The sequence below is a fragment of the Callospermophilus lateralis genome, chromosome 1 (assembly GCF_048772815.1).
Source record: "Callospermophilus lateralis isolate mCalLat2 chromosome 1, mCalLat2.hap1, whole genome shotgun sequence".
Taxonomy (NCBI): Eukaryota; Metazoa; Chordata; class Mammalia; order Rodentia; family Sciuridae; genus Callospermophilus; species Callospermophilus lateralis.
Window position 1 is genome coordinate 57,844,382 of NC_135305.1, and position 21,639 is coordinate 57,866,020.

The window sequence follows — 21,639 nt, forward strand, 5'->3', positions numbered from 1 at the left end:
AACGACTAGAGATGTTGAACATCTTTTGTGTATTTATTTGCCATTACGTATCTCCTATGGATGCCCTGTTTCTTAAATCTTCCATGATCAAAGTTTTTGACCCATAAATTATGTTTATGTACATAGAAGTTTTATGTGCATAAATCTTCACGAGTGGGAAGAGTTCACTCAGGATAAGGATTTGGCTATGGTTCAATATTTCTTGAATGACCAAAATAAATACAAAAACACATAATTTAAAAAAACCCTACAGTCATCACAAATAATTCGTCATAGTGCTCTAAGACTGAGGAGAACACTTTGATGTCTAGGGGTTAGCACACTAAAGTCCACAGGCCAAATCTGGCCACAGGACTGAATTTATAGGGCCTGAAAGCTAAGAATGGCTTTTACATTTTTGAAGGGCTGTTAAAAAAACAAAAAAAGAATGTACAACAGAGAGCACGTGTGACCTGCCAAGTCTAACCCATTTACCATCTGGCCTTTTCAGATAAAATCTGCAGATGAATGGAAACAAAACCTGATTTTTTTTAACATTAACAAAGTTAATGTCTAATTACACATGATACTCCCAGGATCTTACACCTAACAAAAGGGTTGGAAAACAAAAACAGCATAATAAAAGCATAAATGATCAGAAGACAGATCCCACAGTAACTCCATGTCAAAGTGTTCTTTAGCAGACAGACATCAACCTAACAGTATTCTTCATTCTGTTAGTGAATTTCTTCTGTATGGTCCTAATGCACATATAACTGACAAATGTGTGATAAGCTTGGAGAAAACCACAACTTCAGTGTGTTCTTTAAAAAAAAAAGTATTTCTAAAATTTCTATTAAAAGACTGCATTTCCTCCCATTGGAAGAGAAAACATGGTCCCTAGATTTTAAAAGTAGCATCAGTATAACTAATTAGAACACATACCATACACACAAAGTAGCATCCAATGGGCCATGTCTCATTTCAACCTCTTTCCCAACCTATGAACCAGTTTTCCATTGTAAATTATAATACTATTGTACATATAACCCTCTGGCCTAAAGATAAACTGAGAACTCATCTAACTTGGTGTTTATTTTTATGTAAATTTTTTTATTTATATATGACAGCAGAATGCATTACAATTCTTATTATATAGAGAGAGCACAATTTTTCATATCTCTGGTTGTAGTTTATTTTTATTTCAAATTAATGTTATCTTTTATATGCTTTACATTTCCATTTGACTAAAATGAAATGAATCCAGTAGTGCCAACTTCCCTACTATATGGTGACAAACACCAATCCTATGCAATACACCTAACCTCTAATACTTTTTAAATATCTAAATTTTGAAGTTTTAAAACAAAAGGACTTGGTACCACATGCATTTCTGAGCTTGGAGAATGGCTTGATAAATCACAGGTTTCATATCTAAGTTGATGTACCAAGTCTAAAACCCAGAAGAGAAGTCAACTTCTTATTAGAAATGTGTTACCTCAGTCATTCACAACCTGTTGAATTTACCACTTACTAGTAGAACATAAAACTTAGAATGCTCCACAGAGAACACATACTGTGCATAACCATAGTCTTGGGCTTTTTTTTTTTTTTTTGATCTCAGAATAGCACACAATACTTGTAAATCACAGTAAGAATCATACAACTGAGAGTCTGTATCAGTGACAGCAATGGCAAAGCAAACCATGAAGCAGGAAATCAAAAACAATTATAGGGTTGATATATCAAAACCCTTTGGGGAGCTTGAGCCTGAGGGACTAAATTTTACTGGCATGGCTTCTTGTGGAAATCATACTTATGCTACAGATTAAGTCCAGACTTCCTAGCAAGAAGGGCAATATTTCTGTTTCTCTGCCTTGTAGGATCTATGAGGAAGGCCTAGATGAGCTGAGCTCAGGGGCTTATATTAACAATGTACACTGAAGCTGCCCATTATTTCTAAAATTAGGTTTCAGACTGGAAATCTATACACACACTCTCCCACATACAAACCCTAAAAAAAAAAAAAAAGAAGAAGAAGAAGAAACCCAATGTCTCTTGAAGTATTTCACTTTCAAAGTCTCTTAAAAGTATTTCATCTACTTGATAAATAAGGCCTGTGACCTTTAAGAATAAACTAGGAGAGTTTGTTTTAAATCCAGTCACTAATTTATACAGCTTGCTGCAATACAGAATGCTGCTGTCTTTACCTGGGGTCTCTGTACATTGTCACTCTAATGGATTTATCTAGTATCAGAGACAACACACAGATCTATCTGGTGCCCAATCCCATAGTGGACTCTATAGGAAGTATATAGATTTTTGCACCATGAGCAGGAAATAAAATTTCTTCTGCAATTTGGTTCTTCCTGATGTAAATAGAGATCAGAGTGTAAGACATAACAAATAACACATACAAACATCTAAATAAGCCAAGCAGTTTCATAATAGCCATTGAAGTAAGTATGCATCCTCTCATTGCATTCATTAACCTTGTCCTTCAACCAAATTTGTTGAAAGTCTGTTTACTGAGTATAAGACAGCTCTGAAAAGACCAGGCCAACTGCATTCTTTCTCCTGAATTACTGCATAAATCTGCTAATTAGCTTTTCCTTAATCCATCATGGTTCTTTCCAATCTCCCTCCATCCCCCATGGTTCAGAGTGATCTTTCTAATATGCAAATGTGATTATATAACTCTATGTGACTATGTTAAAACCTTTAAATGACTTTGAGATGCTCTTAATATAAAAATATAAGTTGGTCCTATGGGAGCAGATCTCTCCCAAACTCTCCATTTAGCCATTTTCCCTTTTACTCTCCTATACTCTGGCTATATTTGACTTCTCATTTGCTCACACTAACACACTTGCCTAATTTAGATGTACCACCTCTATACTCTAACAGTACTACATACATAGCTTTCTCATAACATCTTATTCCAGTGTATTGTGTGCACTGGTTTGTGTTACTTTGCACTCCTGCTGTCCAGCAGTGCCAGACTCCCTAAACATTTGTTGAATGACAAACCAAATTTTTAAAAACAGAGAAGAGAGGAGAAGGAGGAGTTAGGCTAGGGAAAGATAATTTTTATTTCAATATTTTTATATCAAGCCAGATGCATTCTGTAATTCCAACTACTTGAAAGACTGAGGCAGATGGACATAAGTTTAAGGACAGTCTAGGCAACTCAGCAAGATTCTGTCTCCCCAAAAAAAGGGCTGAGGGTGTAAGTTAGTGGTAAAGCATCCTTGGGTTCAATCCCCAGTACAGAGAAGTAAGAAATATTTCATATTATATACATTATATATATATATATATAATATTTGAGGTGGTACAGTTTATCAAAATGAAAATGGACAATAATAATAAAGAGAGCAGGTCTATAGATATTGATTTGGATGGAATATGTGCATAGAAGTAATGATTGAACTCATAAGAACAGGGGTTTAAATTAAATTTAAAATTCATAAAGGTATATGATTCTATGAGTAATAACAAAATATGACAAAATAGCTTTATGATTCAAGCATGCTTACATATATAAATAATTTAATTATGATTCAGAGAACTGTTACTTAAATTTGTATTATTGATTTAGATGACTGGGACCAACAATAGGTAACTAATGGCTTTTAATTAAACTCAAGAAATTAGATCACAGGACGTTGATTCTTAGCATGTTTGATACATTCAGATTCTCATCAAATTTTCATTATGTAACTAAGAGCCTGTTCATTAGTAATTGAGTCAGATCTGAAAATATACAGGTATTATTTTTATCCCTTTATGCTTTTCTTAATATTTTATTATTTTAACAAAACTACTTCTTAACTTTCATGACATATAAAATGAACATTGAAAACTGAAACTTGATCTTACGAAGACCGTACCCACCTCAGCACATATACAAACATTCATTTTTCTAGTTAGTACCTCATGGTTAAGCATATAGGGTATGCCCATGCACACAGTTAAATTTCAAATCCTTTTTGATGCCATTCTGATAGAATTTAAAATAAAATTTCACCATCATGAATTTTTGTATCCATTTATACAACAAACATTTAAAAAATTGCATGGCCATCAGTGCAGCTGACTATAATGAAAAATATACAAAATTATTTACATTTATAGGATTACTAATTTGCTATATTAAAAGAGGAAATTTATAATATGCATAACACACCAAATTATTTTTCTTGAATCAAGCAAAGTTAGCTTTAAGTCTTACATTATAATGTATGTTTTTAATTGATTTTCAAGTTTAAGAATTAGAAAACAGCTGTTCCATAAAAAAAATTAAATCCATTTTATCCAAGGACAGGACTAATGAGTGTTCCTAAATGATTTAATTAAGAGTTCTTTTCAACAAAATGTCTTCATCATGTTACTGATAAGCAACAGAAAGAAAAAGGTGTTCAACATTAGAATGTGACAATGGAAAAGAATAAAATTGTGGCTAACTATACCACATTTCTACTTATGTATGGAAAATGAGTATTCACACATGGTAAAATGCATCCTCCTTACCAGTAATTATTACACCATCATCCTTATGAGCTTCAGCCATTTCCTGAACACAGATTTCTGGGTTCACATCAATTTCTTTCCCTGATAATTGTAAATGAGCTTGAAGAGAAGATGGTACCTTCACAATAACAGAACCTGTGATAAATTTAAAGGACAGCTTATTAGTCCAAAGCAATCTAAGTACAAGAATCCATTATAAATTAGATTGAACAAGGTTAGGATTGCTCCTTATACTATGTTTTTACTCCTCAGCACATTTATTCAAATAGCAGTGCCTTGTCTTTACTCCCAAGAGATCAAAGTTCCCTTACTCTCAAGGCATTCATAGTAACTCTGTCAAGAGTATGAGGCATTAGGAACATTATAAACTATTGGTTCTTCTTTTGCCAATAGCCCTACCCAATTCATCTGATATTAGAAAAGTGAGTGGATTGCTACACATGTAGCTTATAGATAGAATTTAGTATTAGTTAAGCATTTACTAAGAGCCAGCCACTTACTATCCACATGAAATTTATGAAGTACTATTATATTCACAATTTTACAGATGAGGAGTTGCTCAAGGTCTCATGTTCTAGTGTTGGGACACATATCCAGTTAAATGACTACAAAACCCATCTTTCAACCACTGATATTTTACACACTGCAACTTTATCATATTACAAGACCACAACCAGAAACTAACACTGTGCCTACTGTGTGAAGGGAAAATAACAACAAAAGGAAAGGGATTATGATTATGATTATTATTATTATTATTATTTATTTTAGTGGATCACAGACTTTTGAGTATCTGAGGCCTGATACTCTAATCAGTACAATCTGATAATTCAAACTCCTAAAGGAGTAAAAACAACAACAACAACAAAAAAAAACTCTGTTATAGCTGTGGAGTCATTTTTCAAAACAATTATGGAGGTTGCAGTACAAATTTACCAGTACACTCCTGCATCATAAGTTTCTTTCTCTTATTTCTCATCAAATAAAGAGTCCTCTACCATAAGGCACTAACCCCATCTCTGTGAACTGTCAGACGACATACATTGTGAATGCTGAAAAGTCTCCTTTTAGCATGTATTTATTTATGGGTCTGAGTTTTCCTTCTAGTCTGCTTAACATCTGCTTGCATTGCCTAAAGTAACTGGTATCTCCTCAGTCTTCCTAACTAGAGCTGGAAGTTTGGCTGATAAACTCTCATATTTATTCCTCAGAAAAACTAAGGAACTAAACATATCACTATATCTAGTTTATTAAAAAATAAGTTGCTTTCTGGGGTTCAAATATAAACACAGGAGATTTCTCATGATAACAAATTTGACGACTTAAGAAACAAAACAAAAACAAACCTGGAAAATTTGAGGATGAATAAAGATGATATGTTTTCCTATCAAACCTATTTTGGGGGAAGGGATGTGGATTGAACCCAGGGTGCTTAAACCACTGAGCAACATCCCCAGCCCTTTTTATTATTATTTTATTTGAATTGCTTAGGACCTCTCTAAGTTGCTGAGGCTGGCTTTGAACTTGAGACCCTCCTGCCTCAGCCTCCTCAGTTGCTGGCATTACAGGCATGTACCATGGTGCCAGGCCCCCAAACCTATTTTTTCCCCCCAAACCTATTTTTAGAAGTAGAAAATCATGAATTTAAATACTTTTTTCCTAGGATTTTATGCCTCTAAATATATCAAATACAATAATTTTAAGAACATAAGAACACTCTTTTCTGTTTTTACATGAACATGATCTTAAGTCTATCAAATGTTTAAGCAAACTGTTCTATCCCCATCTCCCTTCACATCTTTGAAAACAAAAACCACCACTACCAAAACTGCCTCTGTTTGTGAATGGCTTCTAATGCCTTGAATGTGTTCCAGTGTTCCCATCTTTAACACTATCTTTTTTCAGAATGGAGAGCTCTTGTTAGGACATCAACCTCTTTTTACCTTGTAAACTTCTGCATGGTTACTGACATCAATACTATCCTCTTAAAAATTCAAAAGCAAACCATACTAATAAATGCAACTTACTGAAGGCATACTACATAAAAATGAGTGATTTTCCCAAGGACAACATGTTTGGCAGAAAAATCAGTCCTCAGATGCAGGGCTAACTCCCAAGCCCAAACTCAAACTGCCTTTCTGAATAAATTTCACCATATTCACTTTCACAAGGAGAGAGAAAACAAGCATTTGTAGCATTTTTACTTCTCATATGGCAAAATGATGAAGACCTAAGAGATTCAAATGGCTGGCTCTGAACCCTTCAGCAAGTCAGTGGCAAAGCTTGGAATGGATTCCAGATGTCTTTACTAACCATTAATCAATAAATCATGATAAACTTTCCATTACTCTAAAAAGTTACTGTTCCCAAGTATAATGAGAATTAAGAAATCAGAAGATATAAATCTTTGTTTCCATTTATCTTTCTTTAAGTTTCTTCCAGTAATGTGGTCCCAGAAGGAGAAAACACAAAATTGTAATCCAAATCAAATTTTGCAACATCATATGCTATTTCATTAGGTTGCTGGAATGACATTCTAACTAATACTAAGAAGTATTTTAAATAGATGAAGATTAATAATCTCCAAAAGTTCCAAAGTTTTTGTTTTGTTTCCCTTTTTTGACCACCACACAAAAGAAGAAATAACCTTCACATATAAACAGATTATTTAAAACTTTGTGTTTTTTTATTGATTTTATTTTTTAAAATACACAACAGCGGAATGCATTACAATTCTTATTACACATATTGTTTTTTACTATGTTACTAGTTATATTAATGGTATGATTTTTTTCCCCCTTTAGGTCTTCATAAGAGAATAAAATTATATTACTAATGAGGTATCTACAATTTACTCCAATAGTATTATTGAAGCTTTTCATAGTTTAGTGAGGACATGATAATATACTATTTTTAAAAAATTATATATTTCTTTAAAATAGTATAATATGGTGTGAGAAATCACACCTCTGTGTCAGAAATAACTTCGGTTTTGAACTTCTGTGTTTGGTAGCTCTACTCTGATACTCTGACAAGAAAGCCTAGTTGAATGAAAACTTCAACAAACCTGGCAGAGAATTACTAATAGCAAGAAAACAGTCTCTAAAGAAATACTTTACTTGTTATACCGTTAGTCCTGTTCAGATCAATATACAAGAGCTTCTAGACTTTAATTTTTTAATATAGCTCTTAACTTTTTCTGTACCAAGGCCACTTTGGCCCCTGTTGCCGAACCATTTGTCACCATGTCCACACAAGTCACTTGTCACTGTGCATGTGTGTATGCATGTGCACACAGACACACATAAACTGATAATTAGCTTTCATATGAATAAAAAGTATACCATTTTGATGAAAAACTTGATCTCTTAAAATAAGTGACTTATAGGTATAAGAAATTAAATTATGTAGAGAGGAACATCATATATCTTGATACTTGAAGAAATTCATTTAATGGCTTTACAGGATCTTCCTGGTAAGATTTATTTCAGGGTCACACTTTGCAAACTGTTACTCTATAGTGATAGCCTGAGTAGGTCCTTATACAGGCTGGTAGGAAAGCTTTCAATATATGAGAGCATTTTCCCTCCAAAGAATATTCTAAACAGAAAGTGTAATCCCAACATCTCAGGAGTCTGAGGCAGGAGGATCACGAGTTCAAAGTCAGCCTCAGCAAAAAAGCAAGACACTGAGCAGCTCAGTGAGATCCTGTCTCTAAATAAAATACAAAATAGGGCCCCAGTACCTTCCCCAACAAAAAAATGGAAAGACCCACACAGTAACACTAAAAATTCTACAATACACAGTCAAAATATTACATATTTTGTCCTACAAGTAGGAAAGACAATCTTCATGGTCGTCTGTCCCCAGATTTATAAAGATTATTGGTTTTGAGAGCTAGAAGACAGGCATTTAAGATGCTATCAGAAGAAAATTTCCTGAAGTCACTCTGCCAATATAGGTAATATGACCATCAGTTTCCTCAGTGTTCCATAAAACCTAAATTTATACCACATATCAATATAAATGATCCAGTTGGCTAACCTTTGTGAGATTTCAATTCCACCTTCCCCAGCTGGCTGACATAGACATCGATGGCACCCTGATGAGTTGAGGCTCTTAGACATCCTGAGGATGAATCTGAGGAAGAAAAAACTGTAAGTGTAATTATTGTTATAAGAGTAAATGGTATAAACTTGAAATAAAAGACTGCTTTGATGTTAGAAGTTAAGAATCTTATAAGGTTTTATAGTTTCCTCATAACAATGCCATCATTTTCATAAAAATGTAAATAGTATCAGAAATCCAGAAGTCTATATCCAGACAATAACAAAATATATCTATAGTAACCTCAATAACTTATCTCTAGACATTTACACTATAACTTCATCAGAGGAAGGACAGTATGTAAACAATGGATCCTTGACAGCCAAGACCATTAAACATCATTAGTCTATTTCATTTATTATCATATTGATATATTTAGTAAACTTGCAGAATTTGCCAAGAATTCTACCTCATATATGGTCACATGTAAGCAGTAATAAAGTAAATGAAAATCAAAATCTCTCACAATTCCCCTTTTATCAAATCTGTGGTACTAAAAAGTGCTCCTAATAGTAAAAACTTATAACATGCCTGGCATGGAAGGTTTGAGGCAGGAGGATTGCAAGTTCAAAGACAGCCTCAACAACTTGAGTAAGGCCCTAAGCAACTCAGTGAGACCCTATCTCTAAATAAAATACAAAATATGGCTCGGGATGTGGCTCAGTGGTTGAGTACCTGAGTTCAATGTCTAGTACTGAGGGGAAAAAAAAAAAAGCTTATGACACATAAGGTTTACTACATTTCTTAGCGTGACACAAAGGTATGGGGGATCATTAAAGAGTAAAGCTTATTTTTATCTAATATTTCTTTCCAAGTTTCTGGAATTGAATATATATCTTTAAGTAAGGGAAGAAAATAATAAATAAGGTAGTTCTGATAATCCTTTTTTTAAAAAAAAAATTGTTCTAATTAGTTTTACATGACAGCAGAATGCATTTCAATTCATTGTATACAAATGGGGTACAACTTTTAATTTCTCTGGTTGTACACGATAGAGTCACACCATTTGTGCAATCATACATGTACCTAGAATAATGATGTCGGTCTCATTCCACCATCTTTCCTGCCCCATGCTCCCTCTCTACTCCACCCTCCCCTTTGCCCAATCCAGAGTTCCTCCATTCTTCCCATGCCCTCCTCCCCGACGATGAATCAGCATCCAACTATCAGAGAAAACATTCGGCCTTTTTTTTTTCGGATTGGGTTACTTTGCTTAGCATGAAGCATCTCCAACTCCATTCAATTACTTGCAAATGCCATAATTTTATTCTCTTTTAATGCTGAGTAATATTCCATTGTGTATATATACCATAGTTTCTTTATCCATTCATTTATTGAAGGGCATCTAGGTTGCTTCCATAGTTTAGCTATTGTGAATTGAGCTGCTATAAATATTGATGTGGGTGCATCACTATAATATGCCGATTTTAAGTACTTTTTGAATAGATAGAGGAGTGGGATAGCTGGGTCAAATGGTGGTTCCATTCTGAGTTTTCTAAGGAATCTCCATACTCAAATTTCTCTGTGTTGTCAATGACTCCATTTTTAATCAGCCAATATTTTAGTTCAAGGGGAACGGACAGAGTCAGAGATGAAGTAAAAGAATGATCTGAAGACTTCAATCAATGCAATTGTCTCCTCCTTCCTCCTCTTCTCCCACAGCAACTGAGCCTTAATATTCTATTTGACTGTCCTGAGAAGGCCATAGCATATACTTTTTGGATAAGCCTATTTTAAAAGCACATTTCATCAGGAATTCTTATTACTTTAAAGTCGAAGCAAAGTAGGGAGTGTGGGGAAAATTTTGTTGAAAAATGCACTTTTTATAAAATGTGGAGAGAAAACATTTGTGTATCCACAAAGGAGTCAAGGTTTTTCTTTATAAAATTTTAAGTGACTCCAAACAAAAATAGTAACTTTGGAATAAACCGTTCAAAATCTAGCACCAAGATCATTTATTATAATTTGTCTCCAATTTATTATACCAAAAATTTCCCTTTATCAGACATAATTTATTAAGTTTCAAGTGTCAAAAGTAAACACTAACATTAGAAAATGAACTGCTAGATCAAGAACATAAAATAGCCAGACAAAGGTGCATATCTCACTGCTTTGATAATACCAACAGAAACTCCAGTAAGAGATTTTACTCTTACTGCATCATAAAAGAAGCCAAGTAAAAATACATTATGGTTTTTTTAAAAAAAGTGGACTACAGAATGTGTGTATTATCCTAAGTTGAACAAGCATTAGTTTGATTTTTCTTACTTCCTTTGTGGTGGGGGGGAGGGGAGCCACAAGATTTTTATGTGGTTCATAAACAACACTTTTCCATCTTTCCCCTTTATCCCAAATGAGAAATAAACAACTAAATTACATTCTAACTCACAAAGTAATTATATCTTTATGTTATCAGTCTTGAACTCTGATAATGGCTTACCCACCTGGAGGCTGTCAAAAAATAAATTAAAACTCTAGATGTGTTTTGAAAAGAGAAAGTAAAAATGACATTTAAAGATTACACAGAAAAATAACCCCTATTTTTCTTGTTTACAATACAAATCACTGTAATTAAAATTAATTATTAAGAGTAAAATTAAGGTTTACTCTACAGAATTTCTTTTGAGATTCATACAGTGGAGAAGTTGTATAGATCTTGGAGAAAACCTTAAGGGAAATATGCAGTGAACAGAAATTGCTAGTTTGGACACTAGTAGGAAAAAGTAGTCTCCCACAGAAAAGTATCTATTATTATAATTCTGGGCAAAGACCTTGTGGGTCTGACAGAGACCATCAAGTTTTCCTGGAAAATTATATATACAAAAGGAACATACTGATGTCAGCCACCAGCTTAACATTACACATACCAAAGAAACAGATATTTGTAATATATATTTTGTTAACAGAAGAAAAATAGCAATTATGCTTGAAAGGCTGAAGTTCTAAAATTTGTTGTTTTCCTTCATCTTATTGAAGAACTCTCTCAAAATTCCTCCAGCATGTTCAACAAGTTCTTAATTTTTATAATTTTACATGAAGTTTCAAAATATAAAAGAACAACCAAAATATAGTTCCTGATTTCTGCAACCTGATTCTTACATTTAGAAATCTATACTAATTGCAAGGACAAGAAACAACCTTTATATACAGGACATAGGGGTTGTAAAGGCAAAATATGTTTTTTAAATTGACCTCCTCTCCAGGTATTCTGTATCAGGAAGGGAGCAAATAGGAGGCTGAGTTAATGAGAGGCACATAAAACACACACACACACACACACACACACACACACACTCGTTTGCTTTTTTAAAGACATGATTATCATTATATAGCTCTGACAATGCCTTTCATTGTCAGAAAAGAGGGAATACAGAGCAGAAAAAGTAAAGTTTCACAAGCAACTCTATTAGCACTCCTACCCGACCATTATTTACTATCAACTCTGCTTTCTTTTGCTAACTCATTTTAATTGGAAGATGGCCTCATGTTCCACAAGGAAGTATTACATAGGTTAAGTATCCCTAATCTAAGACTCCAAAATCCAAAATCTGAAATTTTTGAGGCCAAATGATTCCATATGTAAAATATTCCATACCTTATCTTATGTGATGGGATGCAGTCAAAATGTAACTGCACTAAAAAACACTGTACAGAATTACCTTCCAGTTATGTGGTAAGGGGTGTGTGTGTGTGTATGTTTCATATATATATATATAAATTTTGTGTTTGAAGGTGGGTCTTATCCTCAAGATAATATATTATATATGTGCAAATATTCCAAAATCTGAAGAAATACAAAATCTGAAACACTTCTGCTCCCAAGCATTTTGGATCAGTAGTCTCAACCTGTATATAAAAAATTATGGTATAAATTTATCTTTTTAAGGAAGAATTGAAAATCACTGGAAATAGTAACTAATAAATAGAAAATATAAATAGGTAAATATAAAAAATTATTTTCCTGAAATTCTTCCAAGTACATGAGACAATACAAAGCAAATTATTTTATGGGATTTGTAATATATGTAGATGTAAGAAAGTCTATACCATACTACCTTTGTTATTCTTCTGGGCATACATTTAAAGCAAATGAAATCAGTACCTCAAAAAATATATTTATACTCCCACATTCATTTCAGCTTTATTCACAAAAGCTAAGACATGTAAATAACTTAAGTATCCATCAGTGGATGGATGGATAAATAATTTGTGGTATATGTATAAAAATGAAATCCATAAAAAAGAAATCCTGCATTTGTGACAACATAGATGAGCTCTGAGGTCATCATACTAATAAAATTAGACATAGAAAAACAAACTGCTTAATCTCACTTATATATACAATCTAAAAAAGTTGAAGTCATAGAAACAAAGTAGAATGACAATTACCAGGGGAAAGGAGAAATGGGGGAGATATTGGTCAAATGGTACAAACTTTCACTTAGAAGCTGAGTTAGTTCTGTGGATCTAATATACAGCATAGTGACTACAGTAAATAATAATACTGTACTGTATACTTGAGATTTTCTATGAAAATAGATCTTAAATAGTCTCACCACACACACACACACACACACACACAAATGGTAACTGAGTGAGGTGACAGATGTTAACAATTTGATTGTGGTAATCATTTAACTATATATATGTATCAAATCATCACATTATATATTTTAAATATACACAGATTGGTCAGTTATGCCTCACTAAAGATGAAAAAAGTTTTTAAAAAATTATATTGTAGGGGGCTGGGGTTGTGGTTCAGTGGGAGCATACTTTGCCAAGTATGCATCAGGCACTGGGTTTGACTCTCAGCACCACAAACAAATAAATAAAATAAAAGTCCATTAACAACTACAAAATATTTTTAAAAATTACATTGTAATGTGGTTAGCTCAGTGACTGCAACATAGGCACTAAATAATGTGCACAGATTTTTTTTTAGAAAAAAATCAGTGTATTAAGTCATATAAATAGACTAAAGGAGAAAAAACACATGATCCCTTTAATAAATATGAAAAAAATTATTTGACAAAATTCAACACCATTCATGATAAAGGAAAGGGAAAATAATCTTATAGAAAACTGGGAATAAATAAAGGATAACTTTCTTAAAATCTGGTAAAATTTTTTAAAAGTCTATAACTGACAATTAATAATAAAATATTGAATGCTTTCCCCCAATATGGGGATAAGGATTCACAACAAGAACAAAGAATCCAACTCTTACTACCACTATTCAACATTGTACTAGAAGGTCCTAGCTAACCTGATAGGGCAAGAAAAAGAAATAAAAGAATTACATATTGGAAAGAAAGAGATACAACTATTTTTGTTTATAGGCAAAATGATTGTTTATATAGAAAATGAATCTATATTCTAGAAAGCCACTTAATGGGTGAATTTAGTTAGCAAGGTCACAAGGTACAAGGTCCATGTATTAAAAATCAGTTGTATTTTCATATACTAGCAGCAGATGATTAGAAAAACAAACATATTTAAATTCTATTTATAATAATATCAAAAACAAATTTAACAAAAGGTGTGCTAGATCTCTGCACTAAAAGTTATAAAACAATGTTGAGAAAAACTAAAGAATATATAAATAAATGGACAGTTATACCATTTTCATGAATGGGAAGACTCAATGTTAATGAGGATCAGTTCTCTCCAAATTGATCTACAGATTCAGTGATTTAGTACAATCATAATCAAAATTGGATTTTTTTTTGGTAGAAACTGACTGTAAAATCATAGAATCTACAACATCCAAATAAAAAGTTTGAAAGACTTCAATTACCTGATTTAGAGACTTCCCATTTTAAAGCTACAGTAATCAAGGTATTGTAGCACCAGCCTAGGGCTCAACAAATAAATCAATGACTTAGGAATGAGAGATCAGGAATAGGTCCACACATATAGTCTTTTGATTTTAGACCAAGATGCTGAGAAAGGAAGTTTTTTTCAACAAATGGTGATGCAACATCTATCTATCTGTGTAGGAAAAACAAAAACAAAAACAAAAAAACCTTGACTCCTAACTCACATTAAACACAAAAATTAGAAATGTATCAAGGTAAAAGCAATAAATTTAAAGCTGCTATAAGAAAGCAGGAGAATATTTTCACCTGGTAGACAAAGATTTCTTAGGATGAATAAAAATAACTGGTAAATTAGACTTCATTAAAATTCAAATATTCTCATCAAGATATACCATTAAGAAAATTAAGCCTCTTAGGAGACTGAGGCAGGAGGAAAGCAGGTTCAAAGACAGCCTCAGCAACTTAGTGAGACCCTGTCTCAAAAAAATAAAATAAAAAGGGCTTGGTTTTTGGCTTAGTGGTTAAGCACCCCTGGGTTCAGTCCCTTGTACAGAAGGGAAGAGAAGGGAAGGGAAAGAGGAAGAGAAAGGAAGGAAGGGAGGAAGGGAGGGAAGAAGGAAAGAAAGCAGGAAAAAAGGAAGGAGGGAAAGAAGGAAAATCTGGTCACAGTGGTGCAGGTCTGTAATCCCCAAAACTTGGGGATACTGATACAGGAGGATTGTAAATTCAAGACCAGCCTGGGTAACTTAGGAAGACTCTGTGTCAAAAATGAAAAGGGCTGGAGATGTAGCACCCCTGGGTTCAAACCCCAATACCAAAACTAAATAAATGAAGTTTAAAAAGAGAGAGAAAATGAACAGGCAAGTCACAAACTAAGAGAAAATATTAACAAAACAGTAGTTGTACTTGGCATTTATAAAGAACTACTACAACTCAATAATAAGGCAAATAAGCAAAGAGATATGAATAAAAACGTCACAGAGGAAGATACACTAATGACTAATAGTGTCTGCAAAAGTGCTGATCATCAAAAGTCATTAGGGATATGAAATTAATACCAGAGATATTAATACCACTATATGTACCTCAGAATGGGTACAATTTAAAATACTGACAATAATAAATGTTGGTGAGGATATGGAGCAACTAGACTTCTCATGCACTTTTTTTTTTGGTCAGAGGTACCGGGGATTGAACTCAGGGGTACTTGACCACTGAGCCACATCCCCAGCCCTATTTGTATTTTATTTAGAGACAGGGTCCCACTGAGTTGCTTAGTGCCTTGCCGTTGCAGAGGCTGGTTTTGAACTCGTGATCCTCTAGTCTCAGCCTCCCAAACTGCTGGGATTACAGGTATGCGCCACCATGCCCAGCCCATGCATTTTCATAAGACTGTAAAATGGAATTTTGGAAAATGTTCAAGTTATTTATCAAATCACAAAATTAAACATATACAGAACTATTCAACCCATCCATTCCATTCCTAAGTATTTACCTAAGTAGAAGGATATCTCTCTCTCCATAAAATGACTACTGTGAGAATGTTCACTGAAGCTTTATTGACAGCTGCCAAAAGTTAAAAACAGCCCAACTGTCCATCCACAGGAGAATGGATCAACAAACTGTATTTTAGTGGTCTGCTTTCACTTCTACCCACTCTGGTACATTATAAAATACCAGCTAGGTTGTTTCTCTTTTTAAAGAAAAAAAATTATTTTTTAGTTTTTGGTGGACACATCTTTATTTTATTTTTATGTGGTGCTGAGGATGGACCCCAGTGCCTCATGCATGCTAATGAGCCCCAGCTCCAACCCCTAGGTGGCCCCTTTTAAGTGTATATTAGATTAGTCCTATACTAACAGCCTGTTGTAACTCCTGTAATGAACTTCTATAATGAACTCCTGACTCTTACCAAGTCTACAATGTTCTAAGGTCTAGTCTTTCTTACTTCATCTCTTTCCTCTGTCCCACAAGTCCTTCCTCTACACCTCAAAAATGATAAACTCATTCCATTTTTGAAGCTTTCACTTGCTGTTCCTCTAGGTGGGTGTTCTGTATCCAGAATATTACAAGAGTCTTTTCCATTACTGTGGCCTTAGCTAAAACAACCCTTCCCCAAACTCTCCCTGATTGTCCAAGTGAAGTAGCTTTCTTTTCCCCAAGTAATCTCTATCCCATTATGGTTTTTTACTTATTTATTGCACTTATCCTGATCTGAAACTACCTTTTGTTATTTACATACTTATTATCTTTCTTCCTACCACTCAGAAAAGGTATGGTATCTGGCACAGAGACTGTGTCTTGTTAACCAACATACATACTAGTACCTAAAAAAATTCCTGACACATGGCAGGCACTCATAAACACATGTTGTCTAATTAGTTAATAGCATACTCAGGGTTGTCTTCCAATGTTAACACAATATGGGGCCCAGCTATGTAATTTATCTTTCTTTTAAGACTTAATGTAGATATTTGAAGAACTTAAAGAATTTGTATTATGTTACTTAATACCAAGTTCAAGTAATTCTCTTTGAGTGGACAAGGTCATGCTAGGTTTGCCTGTATTTGACTTACATATCAGGATTATGTCAGGCTCATGAGCTAAACTGTAGACTTTAATAAAGCATGAAAAATAAGCTAGTTTAAGAAGCAGGCAAAATTTATCAACTAGCATCTCAGAACATACCTATGGTGATGTTACCTGTCTCACTTTGTATTATTATATTACCTAAAAGAGAAAAAGAAAAAAAAAATTTATTAGGGACAATCTAGAAAAAAATTATGTTATATGGAATCCTAAAACAATGAAAAATCTACAATGCTATTTGATAACACTGTTATTTTTGTTGGCAATTTTCCTTAATATTGCAGATCCAGATTTAGTTATAGTTCTGAAATATCTAGCTTTAAGCATCTATGCAAATCTTTTGCCCCCACTCTCAACCCTCAAGTTTTTATAGAATAACTATAAAACAAACCACCACACTTCCTGACAACATGGAGAAAAATTATATTTCTAAAGCCTATAAATAAAAGATTACTCAAATGTGTTCACTACAAATTTTCATTCTAAACAAGTAACACTAAAATATCATATGGAAATAATAATTTTATTTATCAGGCCAGTTGCCACATCTGTTTGTTAGATTAAAGTAGTTTTGAGGCCAAGACTTGAAGTGGTTTGGGATAGGAATAATGAATACATGGAGGCATAACTAACAAAAAAAGCTTCAAAGCCTTCTTTCTTTCAATGAAAATACATTTTCCAGGATAAGTATAGGATACCACAACCATTCCTAGCCACTTTCCTCTAATACCAAAAATAGCAGGATTTTTCTTCATATGTGTGTACGTATAAGTACTTCTGGAGTCAGAAGCTCAATTCCCTTAAGATGTAAGCAATAATATTACCTCTTCTAATATAATTCTAAAACTACATAAAAAAATAATCTTGTCTCAGAATTAATTTAAAGTATTTCATTGCTTATGTTTTGTTAATACTAACACTTGTTGATATATGGGGGAAAAACCAAAAAGGGCACTTGTTTCATGTACCTGACTGCAAAAATCTTTCCAGATGTCCAACATTCTATCATACTTCATGTGAGTATATGAACAGGGCTACCTTTGTTTAGGAATAAAAACATGATTTGTATGCATAAGTTCATAAAATATTTAAGACTCAGTAAGTTATAAGGCTGTGAAGATCTTGTTAAATGTGTTAAGTAAATATTACTTCATTGGTGTGTATACTCTCTTCCAATATTCAAACCTAATAAATATAGATTCATCATCACAGCAAAAGTGGGCAAAGATCATACTTTTAAGATGATTTCTAATCCCTGCCTCTGATATTCATGCTCTTGTATAATCACCAAGATTATACATGTAGGCTGGAACTTACTGATTTGCTTTTTAAAAAAGAGAATAGGGAAAAAGTGATGGGATGTCACTTCCAAGTTTAGGTAACAAGAAGATTCTGGCTTCTATTTTTCTAGTCCTCTCTCGATCTTATTGAAGCCAGGTATCATGTTGTCTCTGCCCTATGGAAGAAGTCCACTTGGCAAGGAAATCAAAGGGTCCCCTAACCAATAGGATCTGAACTGAATCCTGCCAATAACCACATGAACAATCATGGAAGCAGATTCTCCCCTGGTTGAACATTCAAATGAGCTCAGAGCCCTAGCTGATGACTTGATTACAAACTTGTGAGAGATCTTGAGGTAAAGGACTCAGCTAAGTCCCATCAAAATTCCTGACCCACCCAATAAGACATGTTTGTTGCTTTCAATAGCTATATTTTGGGGTTATTTGCTACAGAAGACTAAGTAACTAGCACAAATGTTGATGCCTGAAATAGGGTCCTGTCATAATAAACCTAAGCTTGGCAGTAGGCAGAGGTTAAAAGAGCAATGTAGAGAAATACTAACTTGCCCTGAGCAAGTTTAGTAGAAATCTAGTATGCTTCCCTTGAGGGTTCAAAAGGAGTGAGAAAAATGGGTTTGAAAATGGAAGGAGTATTCTTGCTAAGCAGTGTAGAAACTTAGCAACACTTGTCATCTTTGGTAATGTGTAAAGTACAGAATGTGCCTAATTAACTGAATGCTCTAGCTAAGAATATTTCTAAGCAAAGTCAAGTGTTGGAAGTGCTGTCTATTTATTTTTCCTTGCTGCATACAGTAAAATGCAAGAGAGAAACTAAAACTAAAGGAAGGACTGTTAAACCAAAAAGGACCTGGACTTCAAAACAATTTAGCCTCTCAAGATGGCAATAGATACTAAAGTTAATAATGACTTGAAGTTGGAAGTTGGAATGGCTTCCAAACAAAATGTGAATTCAGGGTACTGCTAGAACATGGCCTAAAAAGGAAGTGAAGGGTGATTGCAAAATTTTTTGCTAAGACCCCAGAAAGATCAATGAGGGTATCTCATACCCCTGATATTTAAAATTTTAACTACTAATGAAGAACTATGATGTAGTTTTATAGTCACTTATCTAGTAAGTCCACTCAACCATTCATGAGGAAATGGAGCTTTATTGTCCTAAACTAGTCATCAATGAATGCAGTAAGAATGTACTATTTTTTTAATGGAAATATGGTCTTTCTCAAAAAGCCAATCATTAGGAGTTTTGATGATAGTAATAGGGTCTTAAGAAAATGATTCTTAGAACTAGAAAACAAAAGTTTATAAAGAATGAAGACTGGTTCATATCATAGTGGAATCTATAGAGTTTCACACAATCTCTCTCTTGAATTCAGTTCTACTATGCAGTAAAAACACAGTAGAACAAAAAAAAAAAAAATAAGGAATGGGCTAGGGTTGTCACTTAGTGGTAGAGTGCTTGCTTAGCACATGTGACGCATTGGGTTTGATCCTCAATACCATATAAAGTATAAACAAACAAGATAAAGTTATTATGTCCATTTACAACTAAAAATATATAAAAAGAAATAAGAAATATTTGTAAATACAGTTAAAAAAGAATATTCCAAAATATGTCGTGAATACTAAATAAAGCAGTAAATAAATAAATAAATATATTTGCCAATCATACCAAATATTTAGAAAGTCTTTACCCTAAATAAATATTCCAAAGTCATCAGAATACACAAAATGAACTCTTGTCTCAAATATTTTGTGATATGAGAATATTTAGAAGTATATAAATAAAAAAATGGTATTATTGGCAAAATTTCCTATATTTTAGTTGCACCCATTTCACCTCCAATCACAGGAAATAATAAATCACCTGAGAGAAGTAAAACCTTCTTTTTTTTTTAATTAATTTTTATTGTAGTTTGTTCAAAACATTACATAGTTCTTGATATATCATATTTCACACTTTGATTCAAGTGGGATATGAGCTCCCATTTTTACCCCATATACAGATTGCAGAATCACATCAGTTGCACAACCACTGATTTACATATTGCCATTCTGGTGACTGTTGTATTCTGCTGCCTTTCCTATCCTCTACTATCCCCCCTCCCCCCAAAACCTTCTTTCCAATAAAGAAGATACTACATTATCTGTAATAGCTATGCATGCTTACACTACTCTCAAGTTATACAACTTTTCCACAAATCCTAGTATTTGAGAAAATATGTATTTTTTTTCTTACCTTGCAACCCTTAATTCTAGCATGATAGTGGTGGGGGGCGATAAGGAACAATTAATTTAAAAATAATGACAATGGTGTATTTTTTTTATTAAAAAAATATGATCATGGTTAAAGCAGCACATATGCTCTTAACAATCCAAACAGAACAATCAATATCTTTAAAGGTTAAAATCTTTGGGGGGTTGGGAGGAGAGGGAGTGGGGAGACTTAAGGAAGCCTTACTATATGCAAGCCACAATGCTAAATGCCAACAATGTGAGGACAAATAAAACATGATCCTTGATCTTGAGGAATTTATAATTAGGCAAAAATTTATAGGTCAATAAAAACCCAGAGATAAGGTGAGGATGCTTCAGCTGGAGTTACTAAAAGATTACTTAATGAGATTTTTTAAAAAGCTTGGAAAGCATTTTGGGCAGAATATAAAAACAGCATGACCATGATCACTATGCTATCAAGTATAAAACAGCTTAAGAATGGTACAAGAAAAAGTGAGGCTAATTCTGGAAAGTAGGGCATAGGGTCAGAAAAGGGAAGTCAGCAATCACTGAAGACAGTAGGAAAGGGTTTGAGTAAGAGAATGACATGTTTAATGTGTATTTCTAGTGAACTACTGTAGCTACACTGAGGAGAATGGATTTGAAGAAGGTAAGATTGGAGGCAAAATTACTGCTAGATTCAAAGCAAGAGACTAGAAGAATGTGAGACAGAATTCTGAGTAGAAATCAGAAGAAAAAGCATGGGAGAGATTGAAGAAATATTTAGGTGAGTCATAAAACCTGCCTAAAAATTAGTGATTGATTAGATACAGGAGGTGAAAGAGAGGAATTTAGGATGACACAAATTTATAGCATGGGGATTTACGTGCATGGTGATATCAAAACCCGCATATGGAAATAAAGAAGGAGGACACTTTATGGATGAGGTTGTGAGGCAGGAAAAGGAGGAAAAGAGAAATTGAGAATGTTGAGTTTGAGATGCCTGTGAAGATCCAAAGGGCTATGCCCATCAGACAGATGGCTATTTAAGTTGAAAGGGCTAGAAATAAAGATTTGAATCATCAATATGCCAC

The 21,639-nt window shown here is 33.6% G+C and overlaps 1 protein-coding gene across 3 annotated transcripts in view; it reads right to left on the reverse strand.

Moving 5' to 3' along the window:
* Positions 1 to 21,639, reverse strand: part of Fam185a (family with sequence similarity 185 member A) — a 46,941-nt gene that overhangs the window by 7,119 nt on the left and 18,183 nt on the right. For 2 of the 3 annotated variants that reach the window (XM_076862486.2, XM_076862480.2), the window contains 3 exons: positions 17,130 to 17,171; positions 8,557 to 8,652; positions 4,513 to 4,647 (listed from right to left, as the gene is read on the reverse strand). In XM_076862486.2, the coding sequence (XP_076718601.1) occupies positions 4,513 to 4,647; positions 8,557 to 8,652; positions 17,130 to 17,171 (273 nt within the window). The remainder of the gene's footprint in view (positions 1 to 4,512; positions 4,648 to 8,556; positions 8,653 to 17,129; positions 17,172 to 21,639) is intronic. The other variant, XM_076862484.2, reaches the window with a different exon arrangement.